The 20,429-nt window shown below is 42.8% G+C and overlaps 1 protein-coding gene across 4 annotated transcripts in view; it reads left to right on the plus strand.

Annotated features, from left to right (window-relative positions):
* Window positions 1–20,429, plus strand: part of DENND1A (DENN domain containing 1A) — a 297,718-nt gene that overhangs the window by 16,602 nt on the left and 260,687 nt on the right. For all 4 annotated transcript variants that reach the window (XM_063144890.1, XM_063144892.1, XM_063144891.1 and 1 more), the window contains exon 2: window positions 4,101–4,165. In XM_063144890.1, coding sequence (XP_063000960.1) covers window positions 4,101–4,165 — 65 coding nt within the window. The remainder of the gene's footprint in view (window positions 1–4,100; window positions 4,166–20,429) is intronic.

Consider the following 20,429-nt stretch of genomic DNA (forward strand, 5'->3'; position numbering starts at 1 on the left):
GCAGAGCGAGGCCTTGAAGGAAGCAAATGTACAACTGAACCAACGTATTTAGTAAGGAATGTGTGTGTGAGATTGAGAATGCCTGACTGACCGGGGTTTTCATTCCATTGCTGAGACTTTCATCCTTAGCCTAATTGCCTTGTATGTTTAAAAACAAATTATCAGGGAAACCTGAAATCTGGACCAAGAAATGCCTGAAAGACAGCTCTTTTTGTTGTGCGAATAAACCGACAAACCAAGAAATGTCTTTGGGCATTGCAAGGTATGAAACTGCGCTGATGTTACATGAGAGATCAACCTTCCTTTGACAATAAGAGAAGCTTCTTTGATTGGAGAACTGCAATTTGAATATGCCTCAGTTTGCTTTCTCAATACCTGGGTTGCATTGCGTCCCATCTCCTTCACCTGTATCCCAATTGCCTTTGCGTCACTGTAGCTTGGGATGTTTGGGAAATTCATTTTGGTTTGGTTTTTTATCAGGATTTACGCAATTCACATCTTCCGTACCAAACATGGTCATGGATGGAATCTGTGGTTGAAGTCCATACACTTTCAGGCTTGCAATGCTATTTGTGGGCCAAAAACAAATGCGTCCAACAGCATGTATACATTACATTTCAAAAATGCGCCTGAAAAATGTGTAGTTTTGAAAAATGTGCACAAATGTGCTGTAATCAATGGGAGAAGAATGTGTTCATTTCAGCAATGTGCACAATTGATGGATACATTTGAAAAAATATGCACAGATTTTCATGTGAAAAGAAAAGCTCACAATCTGATAAGGACTCATGTCAGAACAAATTTTGAGATGGAATTCAGAGTGAACCTGAGATTCGTTGATTTGTGCATCCCTAACTATGGTACTGTTTTTCTTTTTTCTTTTTTTTTACCACTTTTGCTTAACACCTCTGTAGCCTGGTGAACTACCCACGAACAATGCACAATTCCGGGTTCACATGTCATGGCAACCCATAGCTTAAACAACCCAGAGTTCACAACCCAACAAAAATACATGGGTTCGCACTATTAAACAATCCCTATTTTGTTAACAGATGGTTGTTCTTGAGTGTGTGGGAGTGAGCTTAATGAACAACACAGGAACTGGGTGTTCCTGCATTGTTTCATGACATGCAAACCTGGAAACTCAGGACTGCTTAGGGATTAAACTACCCATGGTTTATTGTTCAGTTAACCTTGGGGACATTTAACTCCTAAACAATCCAGAGTTTCCAGGTGTATGAAGGATAGTACTCACCTTAGTAAGCTGGCTCAGTTTGCTTGCAGTGTTTGCATTTTATAAGATTGCCCCTGACGAAGGAACCACAGTCTATGAAACGTGTTGGTCTTAAAATAAACAAATTGCGCTTTGGCACCTCTGGGAATTTGTTCTCTTTTGGCTTTTTGTTAACCCCTAATCACTCCAGAGTTTCTGGGTTCACACATCACAAAACACAAACGGGGATTGTTGACTGAAAGCAGACGTGACAAGCAGGCAGGAGGCAGCTACTCCACCTCCTGGCCAATTCCTGGGTTAAACAACCCAGGAATTGGCCGTGACTTTCTGGGTTATTTGTGCTTAACAAACCACAGTTTGTTATCGCGGCTTTGTTCACGCATCACAACAACCCAGAATTTAACAACCCTTACCATAGATCAGCATTATGTGCAAACCAGAGGAAGCCTTCTCATGACAGTCATAATTGATGATGCCCAGTGCCTTGAATTAGATGTTTTTATTGTAAGAATGTGCATGCTTGCTATTTAGTGGCTGTGGCCATGTCCAGAAGAAACTTTGGCCACTTGCAAGCCAAGTTCAAGGGGCAGCTCATATATAGGGAGATCAGCCCAAATTGTAGACTTCCACTGGTTGAGTGTTGGTGGGACTTGAGTGTTGGTGGGACTTGGCCTGGCTGCTTTGAGTAATTGAGTGTGGTTTCCCCAGCCATCTTTGGCAACACATTTGGAATATTAAAGCACACATTTAGCTAAAATGAAAACAGGGCTAGCAAACTGTGGGCCCATTTTTAAAACTACTCCAGTAGGTGTTGAAAGGCTGCCTTGGTCTAATTATAGCTACTGTTAAATAATGTGTTGCAATAATTAATCATCAATGCTGCTTTTAAGGAAAGGGCAGCAGGCGAACGTGTTTTGCAGCTGCAGCTGATGGTTTTAGTGCTTCTGTTTCCCTGAAGCTGGCGACTGGTCTTGTTTTTTTCTTGCCTGGATGTGATTCTGGTCGTGATCGTTCTGCTTTTAGAAAATCACAAATCCCCGTTGCCAGATACAAAAGGATATGAATACACTCTCTTGGATCTTACTGTGTATCCCGGTTCTTTCCCCAACCAAAACTAATTTAGCTTTTACCTTGATGACATCATTTAAAAAAAAATATTACTCATATTAACGTAATCTCTTTTAGAGGGGCTCCCAGTGACATTAATTGATCTTGATGTATTCGATGAAGCAGGCTGTTGCCCTATGCAAACCCAGGCTACTCAAACTTGAACAGCAGGTCTGGATGAACCGTTATGCAAAATACTCTGCTGCTCTGATCAGGAAGTCATTTTTTGGACAGGCATATGGTTTAAATGGTTGTGGTGACCCATTGCAGCAGCCTCGTGATTCTCAGTCTTGAGGAGGAAGAGAAGCAGGCAATGGTTGAAATAGACATGGGCTTCATCCAGCCCAGCGTTTGAGCGTCTTTCCTGAATTGTGGGCCCATGTGCCTTTGATACAGAGGCAGCCCAGCTGTGGAGCAACATAAGGCATTGCTTCAGGAGGTATGGAGTGACTTTACGCCCTGGCCCCTGCAAAGGGTCTCAAGGCATACAATGCAGCCACCTCGCTGAAGCTAAGCAGGATTGAATCTGGTCCAAGCACACCACCTTGAGTTCCATGATGGAAGAAAGTCCATGTATAAATGCAATAAATAATAGCAAACGAAAGGTGGCCTGGTGAGGGAGATTGCCCAGTAGAAAGTTCTTCCGTGGGACGTGTGAGTGAGACAGCATCTGGGTGCCTCCTTGACTGCAGCTTTGATATTTGGCTAAGCTGGAAGCAAGGAAAAGAACTGGAATCTTCAGTACCAGGGCTGAGCCATGGGGTTTAGCACTGAGCAAGGCCAGCACTGAGCATGTGCTTGCGAGAAGGCGTCTTGGGTGTGTGACGGCAAACATGGCAGAGCTGGCCAGGGCAGTCACAGGGACCTGGACCTTTTTGGAGAGGTTTTCATAGAATCATAGAATAGCAGAGTTGGAAGGGGCCTACAAGGCCATGGAGTCCAACCCCCTGCTCAATGCAGGAATCCACCCTAAAGCATCCCTGACAGAGGGTTGTCCAGTTGCCTCTTGAAGGCCTCTAGTGTGGGAGAGCCCACAACCTCCCTAGGTAACTGATTCCATTGTCTTACTGCTTTAACAGTCACGAAGTTTTTCCTGATGTTCAGCTGGAATCTGGCTTCCTTTAACTTGAGCCCGTTATTCCGTGTTCTGCACTTTTGTGGGATGCAGAAATGAAACTCGCCTGAGGTTTTGGGGTGGGAAGGTGAGGGTGTGTGGATAAAAGGTCTGGGACCTGGACTTGATGCTAGGCTGACAAGCTTGGGGGAGCAGGTAAAACTGAGCTGCAGATTATATCTGTTGCCAAATAGCAAGCTGTGCATTTGAGCCCCGTGTTCCTGAGCGGGGGCTTGTGGGAGAAGGCGAGTAGCCTCATGTTTCAAGCTGTGAGTTGGGCTGTCTGTGTGGCTGTCTTGGGCTCGCTCTGCCTGAATGTGGCCAGCTAGGGTGAGGCTTGAGTTGATATGATGGGGTGATCTGCTACTAGTAGTGGAGGCTGGTGGCTCCGACGTCAGTGGGGCAGTGAATCCGCTCTGGGTTTTAATCAGAACCAGTCTGCACTCTAAAGGAGCTATCCAAGGTAGCTCCTTTAGAGTTCTGAGTAAAACCTGGAGCAGATTTATCGCCCCACTGACATCGGAGCCACCAGCCTCCACAGTCAACATGATAGCTTCTGTTTTAATCTTCATTTAATCTAGTATTATTCAGTGCACAATTCTGAAGAGTGTTGTTTTTATGTAATATCTGTTTGCTGTCTTTTAGGCAAAACCCGGAAACAACTTTTGAAGTCTACGTTGAAGTGACCTATCCGCCGGTAGCAGGAACAGGTACTGTGTGCAGATTTCTGTTTTACATGTTTTGGTTGAAACACATTTACGAGTTTTTGGTAAAGATGCTTTACTTGGGCAAATGAGGACAAAAATACCCAGGGACAGCTGAGGGTGTTGTTGAGCTGAGTTTCTAAACCATTATTAGTTTTCTGCTGAAACCATTTTTACTTCTGGGAAGCTGGTAAATGTCTGTTTTCCAGCATCTAGCGCTGGTAGGAAGAAATGGCTATTTGCGTGAGGCATTGCCACTAACCGGGACTGACAGTCCTTTATTAAAAGGTGTAAACCGTACCCACAACTGGTTTTCATCATGGCTCAAAATTTTGATCGAACTAGTTTAACTTTTTTAAATGTACAGCTGGCTTTTTCTGCTCTTCTTTTTTTGTGTCTTAATGACTCCGGGTGGTCTGACGGTCATTTTTGCTCCTTGCCACCCTGCCTGGGCTCCCTCCAAAATATATAAAAAATGGCAAAGTGCCCAAAGGGTTAAAATGGTCTTGCTTACAAGCTAATTTTGACCCTTTTAGTAATCCATAGTAGCTACAAAGCACTCAAAGGGTAACTAAAGAGCCACTCAGGACAACATTTAATTAATTAATTTTTACAATGGGGTGGGGGGCGGGCAGTGGATCATCACATTGCCCACCCCTGCTTTAAAAATTTAATTTATTGTATTTTTTAGTTATCTGTGTTGGCAGCTATTGAGGCTATATGCAGAAAGTTGAGGTATAAATGGAAGTAATGTATATTTTTCTTCTCCGTCTGAAAGTTAAAGTGCTGCAACCCCAGGTTGTCCTAAGGATATGGAATGCGGCAAAGCATTGTGTTTCTCTAGAGGAAGGGTGGGGAATCTGTGGCCCTCCAGATGATGCTGAACTACAGTTCACATCATCTCTGTCCTTTGGCAATGATGGCCGGGGTTGATGGGAGTTGGTGTCCAACAGCCAGAGGTTTATTTATTGATTTGAATTGTACCCCATCGTTTTAGGAAAAAATGATACCCAAGGTGGCTTACGAGCATGATTAAAATTGATCAAAACAATAAAATGGGTTCCCCCAGCAGCATTCCCCAATCTGGTGCCCTCCAGATGTGTTGGACTATTGTGGCAACCAAAAAGGAGGACAGAATACAGGCCAAAACGCATTGGGCTTTGTGATAAAAGCGTTTGCATCCTGAGAATTTGTTTCTCCTTTTCTCGGACTACTGCTGCAACCAGCCAGCATATCTTGGGGGCACCCCAGGGGTTGAAGAAGATTGCCCTAGAGGTTTTTCTTAGCCTAGAGCTTGGCATTCTAGCTCAGTAGGCATTTTCTCTTACTGGTTGTTACCATCAGAGCTTTTCACTATCATGCAAAATCAATGTCTTTAAGCACTTTCTATTTCGCTGCTAAAGCATTTCACTGTAAGTTGTAAGAGGAATAAGGGGGATTTATTTATTTAAAATATTTACATACTTCATCAAGAATTGATTCCAGGGCAGTGCCTAATAACACAACAATAGCAACTAGTAAAACAATAATGAAAACAGCAGGCAAGAGCTTACAGATGTAGCATACTTACAAAGCCTGGGTGAAAAGAATAGAACGGTTTTCACTTTGCACCTAAAATATGCTAACGTAGGTGTCGGACAAGACTCCATGGAAAGGGTGTTTCCTTCACAGGACCTCTCCCTGGTTGATACCTGCCTGGCCTCCAGTGAAAAGGGCAGGCTGGGATGGGAGCAGGCGTTGCTTCCCCTGTCCCTGAGCGTTTTTAAAATAATTAGCCTTGAGCTCTTTCCACCTTTTCAGTCTGTTTAATACTTAGCCCTAGCTCCTTCCCATCTCCCCAAAACTTAAAAAATTGGAGGAAATATAGCCCTAAATGTTACCTTGTACAGTACTATTGTGTCTAGTAGTAATCTTTCCTTTTGAAGTTCATTTCCACATCCCAAAAGGGATTAATTCCCCGCTGGGAGGAGGTGGGTTAAAGAGCGCTGAAACCTCTTTACAGGTTTTTAATTGGAGGGTTTAATAAACATTTTGTTCCATAAACTTAAAGTGATTCTATGGGGATTTCATGCTTAGTGTCTTAACTAAAAAATAATTTATTTATTTTTGTAAATGCTGTTTTCAAATGATAAATTTGTGTGTGTTTTTGTAGTTATAACTGAAAATGTGAGCAACAGTTTCCACCTGGTTTTGTGCCTTCCTAGCAGATGTTGCCTTGGTATTGAGCAACCTAATAATAATAATAATAATAATTTTACCCTACCCTGTGCCTGCTTACCCTACCCTGTGCCTGTTTGCATTCTCTTCCCCTCCTTATTGTTTTACTATGATTTTATTAGATTGTAAGCCTATGCGGCAGAGTCTTGCTATTTACTGTTTTACTCTGTACAGCACCATGTACATTGATGGTGCTATATAAATAAATAAATAATAATAATAATATTTATTTCTTACCCGCCTCTCCCTTTGGATTGAGGTGGGGAGCAACGTAGTACAACAATACAATATAAATATAAATCAATACGATATAAATGAAGTACATAAATTAATTAATATTTTGAACTAATTGACGTTTCCGAACTAGGTACAAAGCTAGCTCTGTGTACAGTGCATTGCAGTTGCCAGCGCGTGCACGACCGTCTCTAGGTCTTCCGACTCTAGGAGAGGACGCAGCTGGCGTATCAGCTGAAGCTCATGGTCCAGTCTCTGAATGTGGAATGGTGCTGTTACACAGCCAGTATTACTGGTTTTTAAGCTTAAATTGTTGTGATAACTGAACTTCTTGCACAAAGCAAAGGAATTGGTCAATCAGTTGAGAAGATAGGTTACTAATGAAAGTGGCTTTTGGAGCCAGTATCTAGATCAGATATCAGACATTGGAACCTGTTCCTTTAATTTTAAATTTTCTGCAAGTTTTAAACACACACACACCTCCTTTGCCCTTGGAATCTTTGATACGATACCCCTGGACATGTGATCACTTACATCCTCATAATAAATAGTAGAATCATTGTTATACAGAGAGACTGAAAGTAACCTCATAAGAAGTCACACGCAGCAGTAAGAATGGAAAAGCAGAGCTACTGTCTGTTCCCCCTTTTCCCTCCCTCTGCCTTCAAATTGCCTATTTTGTTTTCTTAAAGAAAGCCACCACGTGCCATTTGCCAGAAATGAGCCATGATCGGAATCCACCGATCTTTGCGACCTGTGCCAAAGGGCCTTCCTTGTTAGAAGGAGGAGTGAAGAGGATTTGGGTACAGCTCTGTGACTAATAGCATAGGGGGAAAAAGTGCATTTGTTAGTCTAAAGTAACTGATCAAAATAAGTCACCAAAGCTGGAACATTTGAAAGTAAAAAGGCTCACAAAAGTGAGAAATTTCTCCCTGTATAGGAAGCTTTTGTATAGTTCCTTGTGTGTGCGTGCCTGCCTGCCAAAGAAGATATCAGAAAAGAGTGTTGGATTCTCAGCTTCAGCGCGCAGTGAGCCAGAAGGCCGTTCTCTCCAAGGACCTCTGTCTTTCATCTTTTTGTGAGAGCCACGCAAAAATCTTGCTGTGCGTTCAAGAAAAATCTAAAATGGTTTAGTGCTGCTAAAGCCTTCCTTTCATTTCCCCCCTTTAAACATGCGCACACACACCGCTGTTTAAGTTAGAAACCTAAATGTGTTACATAGCACAAGGATAAAGTGATGAGCACGTTAGGGGTTTTTAACAAATGTTGCCCAGGATTAAGTAAAGGAAATGGCACTTTCGGCTGCTTCTTTTTACAACAAAGGCATTTAAAAGGCCTGGCTGCTAAGTCTCACTGTGTGTTTCTTTTCTCTTCACCTAAACATAGCACTAGGTTGAAAAGGGAGATGAGTCTTCCTGGGGAAATTATTAACTCCGAGGGAGTTTATCATTGTTTGAGAGAATGGGTACATTTGCATTTGAACTGGCTCTGAGTGGAGCGCTTATCCATAATCTGGTTCCTGCTGGAAGCTGGCTGAGTAGTTGATGGAAGTAAGAACTTCCTACTTCATGCACTGACCTCCATGTAGGAACTTCTTTATTTTCTCCCGAGATCACAAGAGCTCTGCTTTAAAATTATCAAAGTCCCAAGTTCAGCTAGGAGATACAGCTGTGTATGGGGCATTAAAACACACATACACACACACACTTTACCTGTGGTTGGACTTCCAGAGGTGACAATGAAATGAGAATTAGGCAGTTTCTTGTGCTTAAAATTGGGTCACACACACAGTTCTTGGATTATGAGCATAAGGGCTCTGCTGGATCAGCCCAAGGGTCCCATCTAGTACAGCATCCTTTTTCCCCAGTAGTGCTCAGGTAAATGATTCTGGGAAGCACACAGGCTGGACATCAAGGCAGTAGCCGTTCTCACAATAGCTCCCCCAGAAGTAGTATTTAGAGCAGCTTTCTCCAACCTGGTCTCCTCCAGATATTTTGGACTACAACTTCCAGCATTCATGGCCATCAGCCATGTGGGTTGGGACTGATGGGAGTTGGTCCAAAACATCTAGAGGGAGTCAGGTTGGGGGAAGGTTGATAAAGGAATGTTGTATGTGTACATGGAAGTACATGCCATTTAGCTAACATGGCTAGTAGCTGCTGGTAGTTGACTATGCACACAAGAAGATGCCTTGCTGTGAGTTGGATGTTTGGTCCACATAGCACAGCATTGTCTACTCTTGAGTGGCAGCAGCTTTCTGTGGGGGCTTCTGCATGGAAATCGAACGCTCTGACGTTGAGCTATGGCACCTTCCTGTCATGACCGCCAGTCTTTCAGCAGAGGATTCTGATAAGGATGAGCTACAGGCTACTTCCTTAATGGTAGGATAGTCAGTGGCTTATTCAGGGCTCTCCAACCAGAGCTGACCGCCCTGCCATTGACCTCTGTCTCAAAGGATGAGTCCCTGGCAGTAACTCTGTCTCCCCAGCCTCACAGAGGTCTAAGACTGCACAATCAGGGGAAGGCCCTTTAATAGTCCAGTCAGGTCAACCAACATAATAAGGCGTCAGTTGGCTTTAGCTCCATGCTGAGACAACATTTCATATTCTAGTAGGAAAACATTCTAGTCAGCAAGATCCACTTGGAGCTATCCAAGGTCCTATTTTCTTTCTGCACCAGATGCTATCAAGATCTTCTGTGGGCCTCAAAGAACCACAGAACTAGACAATCCCCTCATGGTTCAGTCTCCTTTAGAGAGTTAGGCAACCTGGAGCCCTCCAGATATTTGGGGCTACAACTCCCATCAGCCCCAGCAAGCTTGTCCAGTGGTCAGGAATTATGGGAGTTATAGTCCAAAACATCTAGAAGGCATTAGGTTGCCTGCTCCTGGATTAAACCATCTAACCTCATGGACATCACTACACCTTGTGATGACTGAAGTTGTGAAATTTGAAGGGAGTTCTTGGTATTGAGAGATTGTCCCCCCCCCCTCAGTTCCCCCAGATTCCAGTCCTTCTCATTCTCCTGCCATGCAGCAGCTTTACAAAATATGTAAGGAGAAGAAGCCAGCCTGGGCTTCCTCTCTATTTTCCTTTTCTGCCCCAAATCATTAATGTCAATTAAGAAAGGAAAAGGCTAAAGGTGGATCTGAAGATGAACAATACAGCCCAACCCTATTGAACTGGAGCATTAGATGCATTCATAGAGGAGGATGGAGCTACTAATGGCTACTAGCCATGATGGCTACATACTAGTTCCAGTACATCTGATTACCAGTTGCTGGGGGGGTGAAAGCAGAAGACAGCTTTATGCCCTGCTTCTGAGCTTCCCAGAAGTATGTGGTTGACCACTGAGGGGGGCAGGATACTGGAGCAGATAGGTCATTGGTTTCCAGAGCTGTTTTTAACGTAATCCCCCTTCTTAAATATTGCCTCTACCCTAAACTAACTGTCTTTGTGGCCTTAAATCAAGGATGGAGAACCTTGTTCATATGAAGTGCCGTTGACCCACAGGAAAAATTAATCAAAGGCTGAAGCTTATGGTGCATGAAAGTATATATGGATGAAATGATTAGTTTGCTCTCTGATTCTCATTTTTCCAATCTTAGGTTCAGTTCGTCTTGAATTTTGAGAATTTCTCCAGTCTTAAATTCAGTTAGTCTTGAATATTTTTTTTTTTTTTTTAAAAAAAAGGTTGCCTGAAAACTCTGAAGCATTTTTGTTTCCCTAATATGCACATGTTTGTATACATGTTTCAAAATTCTTGAAGAACTCTGTTGCAAAATTTGGTGAATTTTGAAAGATAGCTGACTTTCGGATGGGTTGAAACTGGGAAATTAGGTACATTCACTTTAGAATGTGAACTGAATGAATTTTGCCCCCGTTGCTGGGTGAAACCAGAACCCAAAGTGGGTAGAGTTAACAGCATTGCAGAATTACACCCCATCCCTTCTCTTCCTCTCTCTTGTGCACAGACATGCTTGCACAAAATGGAAGAAGTGTTTCCCAGAGGGGCTGTTCAGAGAGCAAGAGTGGGCCTGCAGCATCCGGAGAGACGGATGATGCGGAGGGCTTCATGAAATGACATTGAACGACCGTGCTTCCCATCCCAGCCATCACTGTACTCTCAGCCTTTAGCCTCCCATCTGTAATATGGGCATAATATTGACTTGCCTTACAAGTCAATAAACCCTTGTTGGGTTTACTGAGGTGTGGAAAATGCACGGTGTGGAGAATGTGGCTAGGGAAGCATTTTTCTCCCACTCTCAAAATACTAGAACCCAATGGGGTAATACCATGAAGCTGATGAGTGGGAGATTCAGGACAAACAAAAGGAAGCACTTCTTCACATAGCGCATAGTCAAACTATGGGATTCACCACCACAAGATGTAGTGATGGCCACCAATTTGGATGGCTTTACAAGGGGGTTGGGTAAATTCCTGGAGGAGAAGGCTATCAATGGCAAATAGCCCTGATGGTTATGTGCTACCTCCAGTATCCAAGGCAGTAAGCCTGTGTGCACCAGTTGCTGGGGAACATGGGGGGGGGGGAGGGTGCTGTTGCACCATGCCCTGCTTTGTTGGCCTCTGGTCAACAGCCACGGTGTGAACAGAGTCTTGGACTAGATGGACCCTCAGTCTGATCCAGCAAGGCACTTCTTATGTTCTTAGAAATGCCAAGTATTTTAATCCCACCCTGACCACTTCCTGCCTGGTGGCCACTTTAGATATTTTGTGGGCAGTGGTCCTCCCCATAGGAACTGGCCTTATATAACAGCATGAGACCTTCTAGCCTAGTGTTGTCGACACTGCGTGACAGTGGCTTGCCTGCGTTTCAGATGGGCTTCGTTCCCAACCCTCCCTGGATACAAAGGTGCTCTACCACTGAGCCATGGCCTCTCCTGTCAACTTGGAGAGCTGGTGGCTCTTAATGCCTGCCCAATGGCAAGGAAACCGAACACTGCCAGACCCTTGCATCTATTCAGAAATCAGAGGGGTGTGGTAATATAAGTGTGGGTTGCGTGTGCGGAGCAAAAAGTGCCGTTGATGATTGTTTACACATTTAATTTTCTTATCCATATTAATTTCCAGGTGGTGTCTTTCTGCATTCCAATTATGCTCTTCTGGAATCTAGAATTCAGAGCAGCTTTGTGGCTGCTTAACCAGAAACGGGGACCTCTGTGTACAACTGGTTTTGGTCACAAGACTTTTCTCCCCCCCCCCCTTTTTTTTTTTTTTTGGCAAAGTGGAAAATCTCCTTTTGTTGATTTTTATATTTTTTAAGAGAGCTTGACATCTTCATCAAGTTCACAGTGGGCTGGCTTTGTTTGCTTTCTGCTGAATGCTGGATAGTACTTCTTTTCCCGCCCGTCCATTGTTTCGTGCAGCAAGGACGGCCTCGCCATGGCTGAGGTGGGTTTTTTTTTGTGGGGGGGGGCAGTAAACCCACAATATGGTCATTGTCTGGTGCTGAATAATTGTGGCTGCTTTTTGTATAAGGAGAACGGAGGCTTTGGCTTTGAACAGATTCCTTCTTAGCGTGAAAAGAGACTAATCCATGTAAATACTGGCCAGAAATAAAGCTTTACAGAAAAAGGGAAAGGCGGCTAAGCAGGAGGTCAGAGGTCAGCAATTTAACCTTTGACCTAACAAATAAGAAGCATGAAAGTTCCTGAATTGGTTTACAAAGGCAAACTCCTGTGATCTGTCAGTTTTTCTTTTCAGGATGGAGACCAGCGAGAAATCTGACAGCTAGTGCCTCCTTAGCGATGTGTTGAAATTTCACTGCTAAGCTTGAAACTTCTTTAGCAGAGTGAAATTTACTTTTTAATGCTTTTTTTTAAAAAAAAAGAGAAGTTATTCATGTTCCCTCATTCCCCTATGTTTGTTTTTTTGTTTTGTTTCTAAAAATGGTTTCCCATGCATTTAGGGGTGGGTGGGTTACGTCACCAAGTAGAATGAAGAGATTCCACTTCAGATCTTGTTGAGTATTTGGGAAGGCTGAAGCATTAAGGATCTGCTGATGAAGCACTTTTTGCAATTAAGTGCTTGTTAACGGGCTCCTTTAAGAATTGGGAGTTGCATTGAAATAAATAGAGGCAAACAGGTTTTTCTTTTGAATAGTCGATGGATTGTATGGCTTTGGTAAAAAGGTTTAATTTAAAGGTATGGTTTTAAACTCTTGTCTCCTTTTCATTCACAAAATTTGCAAACAGTTTTCCTTGTTTGTGCTTGTTTAATCACAACAGGTAACCTTGTTAATGAGTGTTAATTTTTTTGCTTTAAGCTTAATGCATCTGAAGTTAGCTGTTATATCTCACTATTGAGAATTCTGTGACTGGGGAAGAACTTTAATTAGAGAGTCATTGAGATTATAAAGAAACAGTGAACTAATGACTTTAAAGCAGGACTCCCCATAGATTAATCAGGACAGTGATTAAGATGTTTAACTTCATGTTGTACAACCATATTCTATTGTTGACTCCTTTGTCCATCCGTGACTTGATGCACAGCTGCTTGGAGACACTGCCTTACGGATATTTCTGGAGTTCAGCAAATCCAAGTCTGTGTGCTATTTGCTAGGGTAGATAGAGGGGGAAAATACTAGGCTATGCTAGTTATATCATAAAAATGCCAGACTAGAGTGAAAAATACTAAGGTCTATAAAAGTTGCAATGCTTTTAAAAGTGACGGTGTATACAATTTGGGCAAAATGCACAAACTGGCACATTCTTTGGTTATGGAAACGTTAATTGGAAACAGAACCCTACATTTTGAACTGTTTTAAAACACTAACACTTGGTAACACTAGGTTCACAGACTACGTCAGACTATATATTTAGTTTGCCTTGACCTCGCAACCAAACTGTAGTAATCTCTGCTGCCTGGGGTTGCACTTGATGTGGACTGCTCTCATGGAGAATATGGGGTTCAGCCTCCAGGTTTTTTTTCTCCCAGCACCAGATGTGGGGAACCTGTGGCCCTCCAGATGTTGTTGGACTCCTGTATTCATCAACTCAACTAGCATGGCCAATGATCAAGGCTGTAGTCCAACAACGTCTGGAGGGGCATCCTTTCCAACACCTTCTGTGGTATCCTGTTGCCTTCTGGGTGCAGTCATAGTGTGTGGATCTGACCCTAAATGTCTTGAGACTGATATACTGATAAGATCACCTCTTCTTCTGTGTCCCAATGGGACCTCTGAATTTCACATTGAATGGCCTCTAGGAATGTCATCAGTGCTCCAAGTCACAAACTTATTCAGATGGTGAGAGGTTTTCTTGTTGGCTATCCCACTGCTCTGGAGCTCCTTTCCCCTGGACTTTTTTTTTTTTTTTGAAAGTTTGCAAACCTTTCTTTAGATTGGCTGGTCTTTGGTGGCAAAGTCTTAATGCTGGAGCATTGGGGAAATGGGAATATTTAGTGCTTTTTAAAGGTATCATCATTACGTTTATCCTACTCTTCACGTGAAATATGTTCCTAGAGTAGCTTACAAAAGTCAATAAGACAGTTCAGGCCCTTGCGTTTACAACCTAAGACACGACACAAAATGAAGGAGGGGAAATGCAAACTCATGGAACACTAGTTCTTGGTTGCAAAATTCTTATTATGACCAGCTAGAATAGAAACTGTGCTGAAGGAGAGGAGCAGCCAAATGTCCCTGGTCTCTCAGGACAGCTGATGGAGTGACCGTGCTTCCCTTTCTTTCCTCACCTCAGCCTGATGGAATGGCTGTAGGCGTGATGGAGGGAGGATTCTGGTGGATCCAGCTTCTCAGCAGAGATGATGGAGTGGCCATGCTTCCAATCTCTCCCTCGCTCTAGCATGATGGGATGTCTGCAGCTGGGTGACACTTGAATTGTAATATGCGATCACCTTTCCAAAGTCACTGGGATATGATTAAACCTGCTGTCTCCCCAGAGGACTGGGAGGCCTCCCCAGGGGGGTGCGTCTTTCTCTGGAGAAGTTGGCATAGGTAGAGGGCAAGTTGGATGGAGCCATGGTTTGCAAAGTAAGCAGGACTCATGGTTTGCAAAGTAAGCAGGAGCCACTTGTATTTCTCATGTCTGCCACCAAAAGAAAACCAAAGATGATGCAGCCTGTTTGTCTCTCTGTTGTTCTTTGTGGTTTTGTGATAGCAGTTTGAGGATCTCTGTATTTGTTGCCAAGGTCAGAAAATGGCAAAGCTTATGTGCTGTGTTTAGAAACTGTTGTTAAAAATTCCCTCCAGAAATGTTTTCCTCTTTATCCTGGAGAGAGAGAGAGAGAATGAATGAATGAATGAATGAATGAATGAATGAAGGCACATTTCTTGCAGCAAATATGATGACTGAAAAAGGAAGCTATTAAACACTTAAAAATGCCTTGAACAGCTGCTTTCAACCTAAATGCCTCTTTTAAAGTTTGTGTGTGTGGCATGTGGGTGGGGGAAGAGATAATATGGGTTCCAGCTCTTTATTTTATACCAAATAGGGTTTATATATTAAAGTTGGGATTTTTGCAAGGGTAAGGAGGTTTATGTTGTGAAAACTTTTAATGTGAAATTTTTTGGAGGGAGATATGTGAAAAGGAGTTGAACTCTGGGGCCTGTGTTGGGAGTCTGGACATTTTTTTTCTTTGTCTCTGCAATGAATTGCAGTCTTCAAAATTGGTGGTATTTTTTTTAATGAAGAAGTATTTTAAGGGCATAATATTACAGGAAATGTGGCAACTTAGTTGTAGAGAGCATACTTTGCATGCAAATGTCCCAGGTTTGGTCACCAGCATCTCTGGGAGGGCCTGGGGGGGAAAGACCCCTGTCTGAAACCCAGGAGAGCCAGCTTAAGCTAGTTGGGTTAGGGTCTGATTCCGTATAAAGTTGGCTCCTATGTTTACCCACTGATTTTTTACTAGATTCAGAAAGTTCTGTATTCTGAAATGCTAAAATCCATATTAGAGCAATAACTTTGTTAGGTCAACCAAAAAGCATGACACTGATAAGGATTTAGGCACTTTTCCTTAGGACAACACAACTTTCATTGCTTTTTGTATTCTGAATCATCTCTTTCTTGGAGTACAAAACTACGACATTGTACCACTGGAGTTCCTAAAAATGTGCAAAATATTTCTCACCCCTCCTTAAGGGACACTAGGTGGGCTCCTGGGTTTGTGTCAGAGTGCAGGTAGAAGGTGTGTGTGCGTCTTTCAAAGATGCAAGTACCTCGCTTAAAGTCTACTGGAGCAAGGAGCGTGGCTGTTAAACCTGTTTGTTTAGAACCTGAACCTAAAACCGTCCATCTCAATTGCTAGATCCTTTCTAAAATGTCAACATTTCAATAGTTCAGGATTCCCCCATGAGCTGCGTTGTGCCTCATCTCCCCCACCCCCAACTCCAGTTTGATGACTTGCCAGAGGAGTATCCTGAAATCAAGTTTGCCATGTGCAGCAGCTTAGAAGCCTAGATCATTCAGCTGCTGCCAATTACGGAATCTTACCCTAAAGTATTGTTTGAAATGAAACGTCTTTCTTTCATGCTTAATGGAGAAGGCCGTGAGCTCCGTGGAGTGCCCTGTGGGTAGTCTTTAACTGGGTATTTGCGATATGTGAAAATGGGTTGGAAAATCTCCTCTTTTTCCAGTGGTTTCCCCTTCATAACTGAAGCATTAACCAAGCAATTTATGGGATGGTTAAGAGAAATGTTACAGTGAGAGAGAAGCTCTTACTGAAAGCTGGAATTTGCTGATTGCCTAACTCAGATGGCTGGTTTTGGGCCAGTTAGCTAACTTACCATAAATGAGGCTTTAAAAATCCATGCTCTGAGGAGGCTTTCCTGTTGGGTTCAGGAGCACGAAAACAGTTTCCTGCTTCCCCTTTGGCATTTATTTTTGCTAGATGAAAGTTTTGTGGGTTTGGGTCCACCACACAAAGCAATCTGTCCGGTGTGGTTTCCTTTACTGTGGGGCTTGTGGGTGACTTGATGGTGCCTTCATGGCAAAAATCTGAGTAGGAATGATGGCAAACTGCTTAGCCTTGCGCAGTTCAAGATTTCAGTCTGCCATAGGTCTCCTGTGTCTTGAATAGTCAGACAGACTAGAGAATTTGGACAGGTGTGGGCTCAACTTTCTTTAGGACCTGGCCTTAAGGAGTGTCCGTAGTCTGGCCTTGTCCTGTAATCTACCCATTGCCTGGGTTTCCCAGAGGTTGTAGGATGCTTGAACAGTGAGCCTATATACACCAGTTGCTGGGGAACATGGGCAGGAAGGTACTTGTGGTTTCCTGGTCGACAGCAACTTGGCTGCTGTGTGAACAGAGTGCTGGACTAGATGGACCCTTGATCGGATCCAGCCGCAGGGCTCTTCTTATATTCTTATGTTGTTCGGTAGGGGGTGAATTGAAGAAGTGAGAAATGCATATAATTGATTTTGGTGTATGGTTGGTGTTCCATGTTAAACAAGCAAAGCCTTCCATTCTGCTAGCTTTAGAATATCACCTGCCTGAGAAGCTGGAAGAAGTCTCCTTTAAACACATGCACAATTATTTAACTAGAACCAATTAATACCTGTTTGACATCTAACAGTGAAGAGTTGTAGCTGACAGCATAAATGCCGATTATAGTGGGAGATTTCATGGGTCAAGGTCACTGCATTGAGTAGGCTATTTGTGTATGGCAACTCTACAGGTAGAAATTAAGTGAAGTTAAGTGCATTAATTCATGTTTATCCTCTGTGTTCTTTCCTTTCTGAAACACAGGCTCTTAGGCCTTTTGTATATAATTTAATACAACTGCATGGAGGAAATTGATCTAGTTATTCAAAAGAGTTGTTCTGGTCTCACATGCTGAGCTCTCGTGAGTTATGGACCTATCAAACAGTGAGCCAGAGAGATCTCCTGAATGCCATAATGTGCTACTGTAAATTTCACAGTGCGGGTTGACATGTTGCAATTGATAGCTTAGGTTTTTATTCCACTTTGTCAAGGCTTGTGGATGCTTACCAAATAGTAAATGGAATCAAGGAAAGCAATTTGTGCATGCAGAAGTGTCTATGTGTGTGTTTGTGCTTGAGGGAAGAGTTATGCACATCTTCTTGCACAGGAACGAATGTGGTAAATTGGCAGTGATTAAGACAATAGGAAATCGTGCGGCATAGGTGAAGCTGTGGCATGGGAACATAAGATTCTTCCTCATACTGAGACATAGCATTGATCTCTCTAGCTCAGTACTGTCTGTAGCAGCTGGAGAATGATTAAAGTTCAAAACATCTGGGGGGCACCAGGTTGGGGAATGCTGGTTTACAGCGCTAGTGGGCAATGTTTTTGTGTTTTTCTCTTGTCGAGGGTTGTGTTTCCTAGTGGGTAATTCTGGGGGCGGAGACATGCTAGCAGTGGGCGGGGGCAGAGACACTCACAAAGCCCTATGAGGAGAGACTGAAAGAACTGAGCATGTTTAGTCTGGAGAAGAGAAGATTGAGGGGAGATATGATAGCACTCTTCAAATACCTCAAAGGTTGTCACACACAGGAGGGCCAGGATCTCTTCTCGATCCTCCCAGAGTGCAGGACACGGAATAACGGGCTCAAGTTACAGGAAGCCCGCTTCCAGCTAGACATCAGGAAAAAAGTCCTGACTGTTAGAGCAGTACGACAATGGAACTAATTGCCTAGGGAGGTTGTGGGCTCTCCCACACTAGAGGCCTTCAAGAGGCAGCTGGACAACCATCTGTCGGGTATGCTTTAGGGTAGATTCCTGCATTGAGCAGGGGGTTGGACTTGATGGCCTTATAGGCCCGTTCCAGCTCTACTATTCTATGATTCTATGATTCTTTCTTTCTTAAGACCATCACTCCACATAATTTTTCTCTCTCAAGATCCTACTGTAGGGTGGTGGTGGTCTTAAGACAGAAAGAGAGTGTGGGTGGTGTTTAGACTTACGAAGCCTTGAGGGATGAAACATTCATGAAAAACACGAGGGCGTTGGAGAGAAACTGCTATGACACGTTCTCTCTTTTGCAATTAGAAGAATGCTTTTTAAGGCAAGGTTTTGCTCACTCAAAATGTGTAGGATGAAGATTTTTTTTACGTATTTGGTTGAGAGTGATGACTTCTGTGTATACTGTAGACTTGAATGAGTTGGACCCATACTCAGGGAACAATCCTGTGCATGTTTAAACAGAAAAATGTCTAGCAAGTCCCAACATTCCTCAGAGGTTTTTTCCCCCTGTGCAAATATCCATAGGATTGTGCCATAAATCATGGTAAGAGTAGACTTATTAAAAAGAACAGGGCTTAAGTTAGTCATGCACTGGTTATTTCACGGTTGGACTACTGCAACCTTCTTCTCTCTGGCCTTCCTTCTTCTCACATCAGTCCGTTGGTTTCTGTTCACCACTCTGCCGCAAAGATCATCTTCTTGGCTCGCCGCTCTGACCATGTTACTCCGCTTCTGAAATCTCTTCATTGGCTTCCAATTCACTTCAGAATCCAATATAAACTTCTCCTGTTAACCTTCAAAGCTTTTCACGGTCTAGCTCCTTCCTATCTCTCCTCTCTCATCTCACACTATTGCCCCGCTCGTGCTCTTCGCTCCTCTGATGCCATGTTTCTCGCCTGCCCAAGGGCCTCTACTTCCCTTGTTCGGCTCCGTCCATTTTCTTCTGCTGCCCCTTACGCCTGGAACGCTCTTCCAGAACATTTGAGAACTACAACTTCAATCGCAGCTTTTAAAGCTCAACTAAAAACTTTTCTTTTTCCTAAAGCTTTTAAAACTTGATGTTGTGCGGACTTTATACTGTTAGTTTTACCCTACCCTGTGCCTGCTTACCCTACCCTGTGCCTGTTTGCATTCTCTTCCCCTCCTTATTGTTTTACTATGATTTTATTAGATTGTAAGCCTATGCGGCAGAGTCTTGCTATTTACTGTTTTACTCTGTACAGCACCATGTACATTGATGGTGCTATATAAATAAATAAATAATAATAATAATAATAATAATCATGACTAACTTGTTCCATTGATTTCCAAAGGTCAAAGGCACAACTAGGTCTGCATCCAACCCAAAGTTTTCATTGTTATAATGTCTAATTTGATATAAAAATACACCCCTAGTCATTAATATTGTCACGGTCTAAGATTATGGTTCTGTCTAAATAAACTTTCTTTTGTTTACTGTAAAATTTGTGCTTTTTATTTTCAATATGCATTTTTCCTACTTCTCAAAAATAGCTGAGATAGATGTGTATAGGTAGCGTAAGGTTTGCAGCCGTCCTTTTCCAGTATTGGGTATAGTTATAATTTTGCTTGTACAAAATTAAGGTTGCAATTTATATTCCCTTATATAGGAGTAAGCCCTCTGAACTCAAGGGGGCTTACTTCTGAGTAGACACAGATAAGATTACACTGCAAGGCATTTATACTTTTCAGGTTGTAGTCCTGTCCATGCTTGCCTGGGAGTAAGCTCTACTAAATGGCGTGTGCCTTGTTTACTCCTGAATAAACATACATAGGATTCTTTTATGAAAGTTCACTTGGGTGCGTTTTTACCCTAAAAGACGCCTAGAGAAATAATTATTTTTAAAAAATTGTTCCATAATTTTAATAAATGTGCCAAATTGTACAATTTTTGTATGCTAGCTAGGTTATAAATGATGCATTTTATGTTAATAAAGGAGTAAAATAAGTTTAGGTTTGGTAAGAAAGTTAAGTATTGCCTATATTTCAAAGTTTCTCAAGATTTCTGTCCACCACAAAAAAACATGGGGAAATACAGACACACACATGTACACAGTGAACTGTATCTGGGCTGTAATTTGTCAACCCCTGGTCTTCAGTGACTGCTAGTGGCTCAC

The sequence above is a fragment of the Elgaria multicarinata genome, chromosome 19 (assembly GCF_023053635.1).
Source record: "Elgaria multicarinata webbii isolate HBS135686 ecotype San Diego chromosome 19, rElgMul1.1.pri, whole genome shotgun sequence".
Lineage (NCBI taxonomy): Eukaryota > Metazoa > Chordata > Lepidosauria > Squamata > Anguidae > Elgaria > Elgaria multicarinata.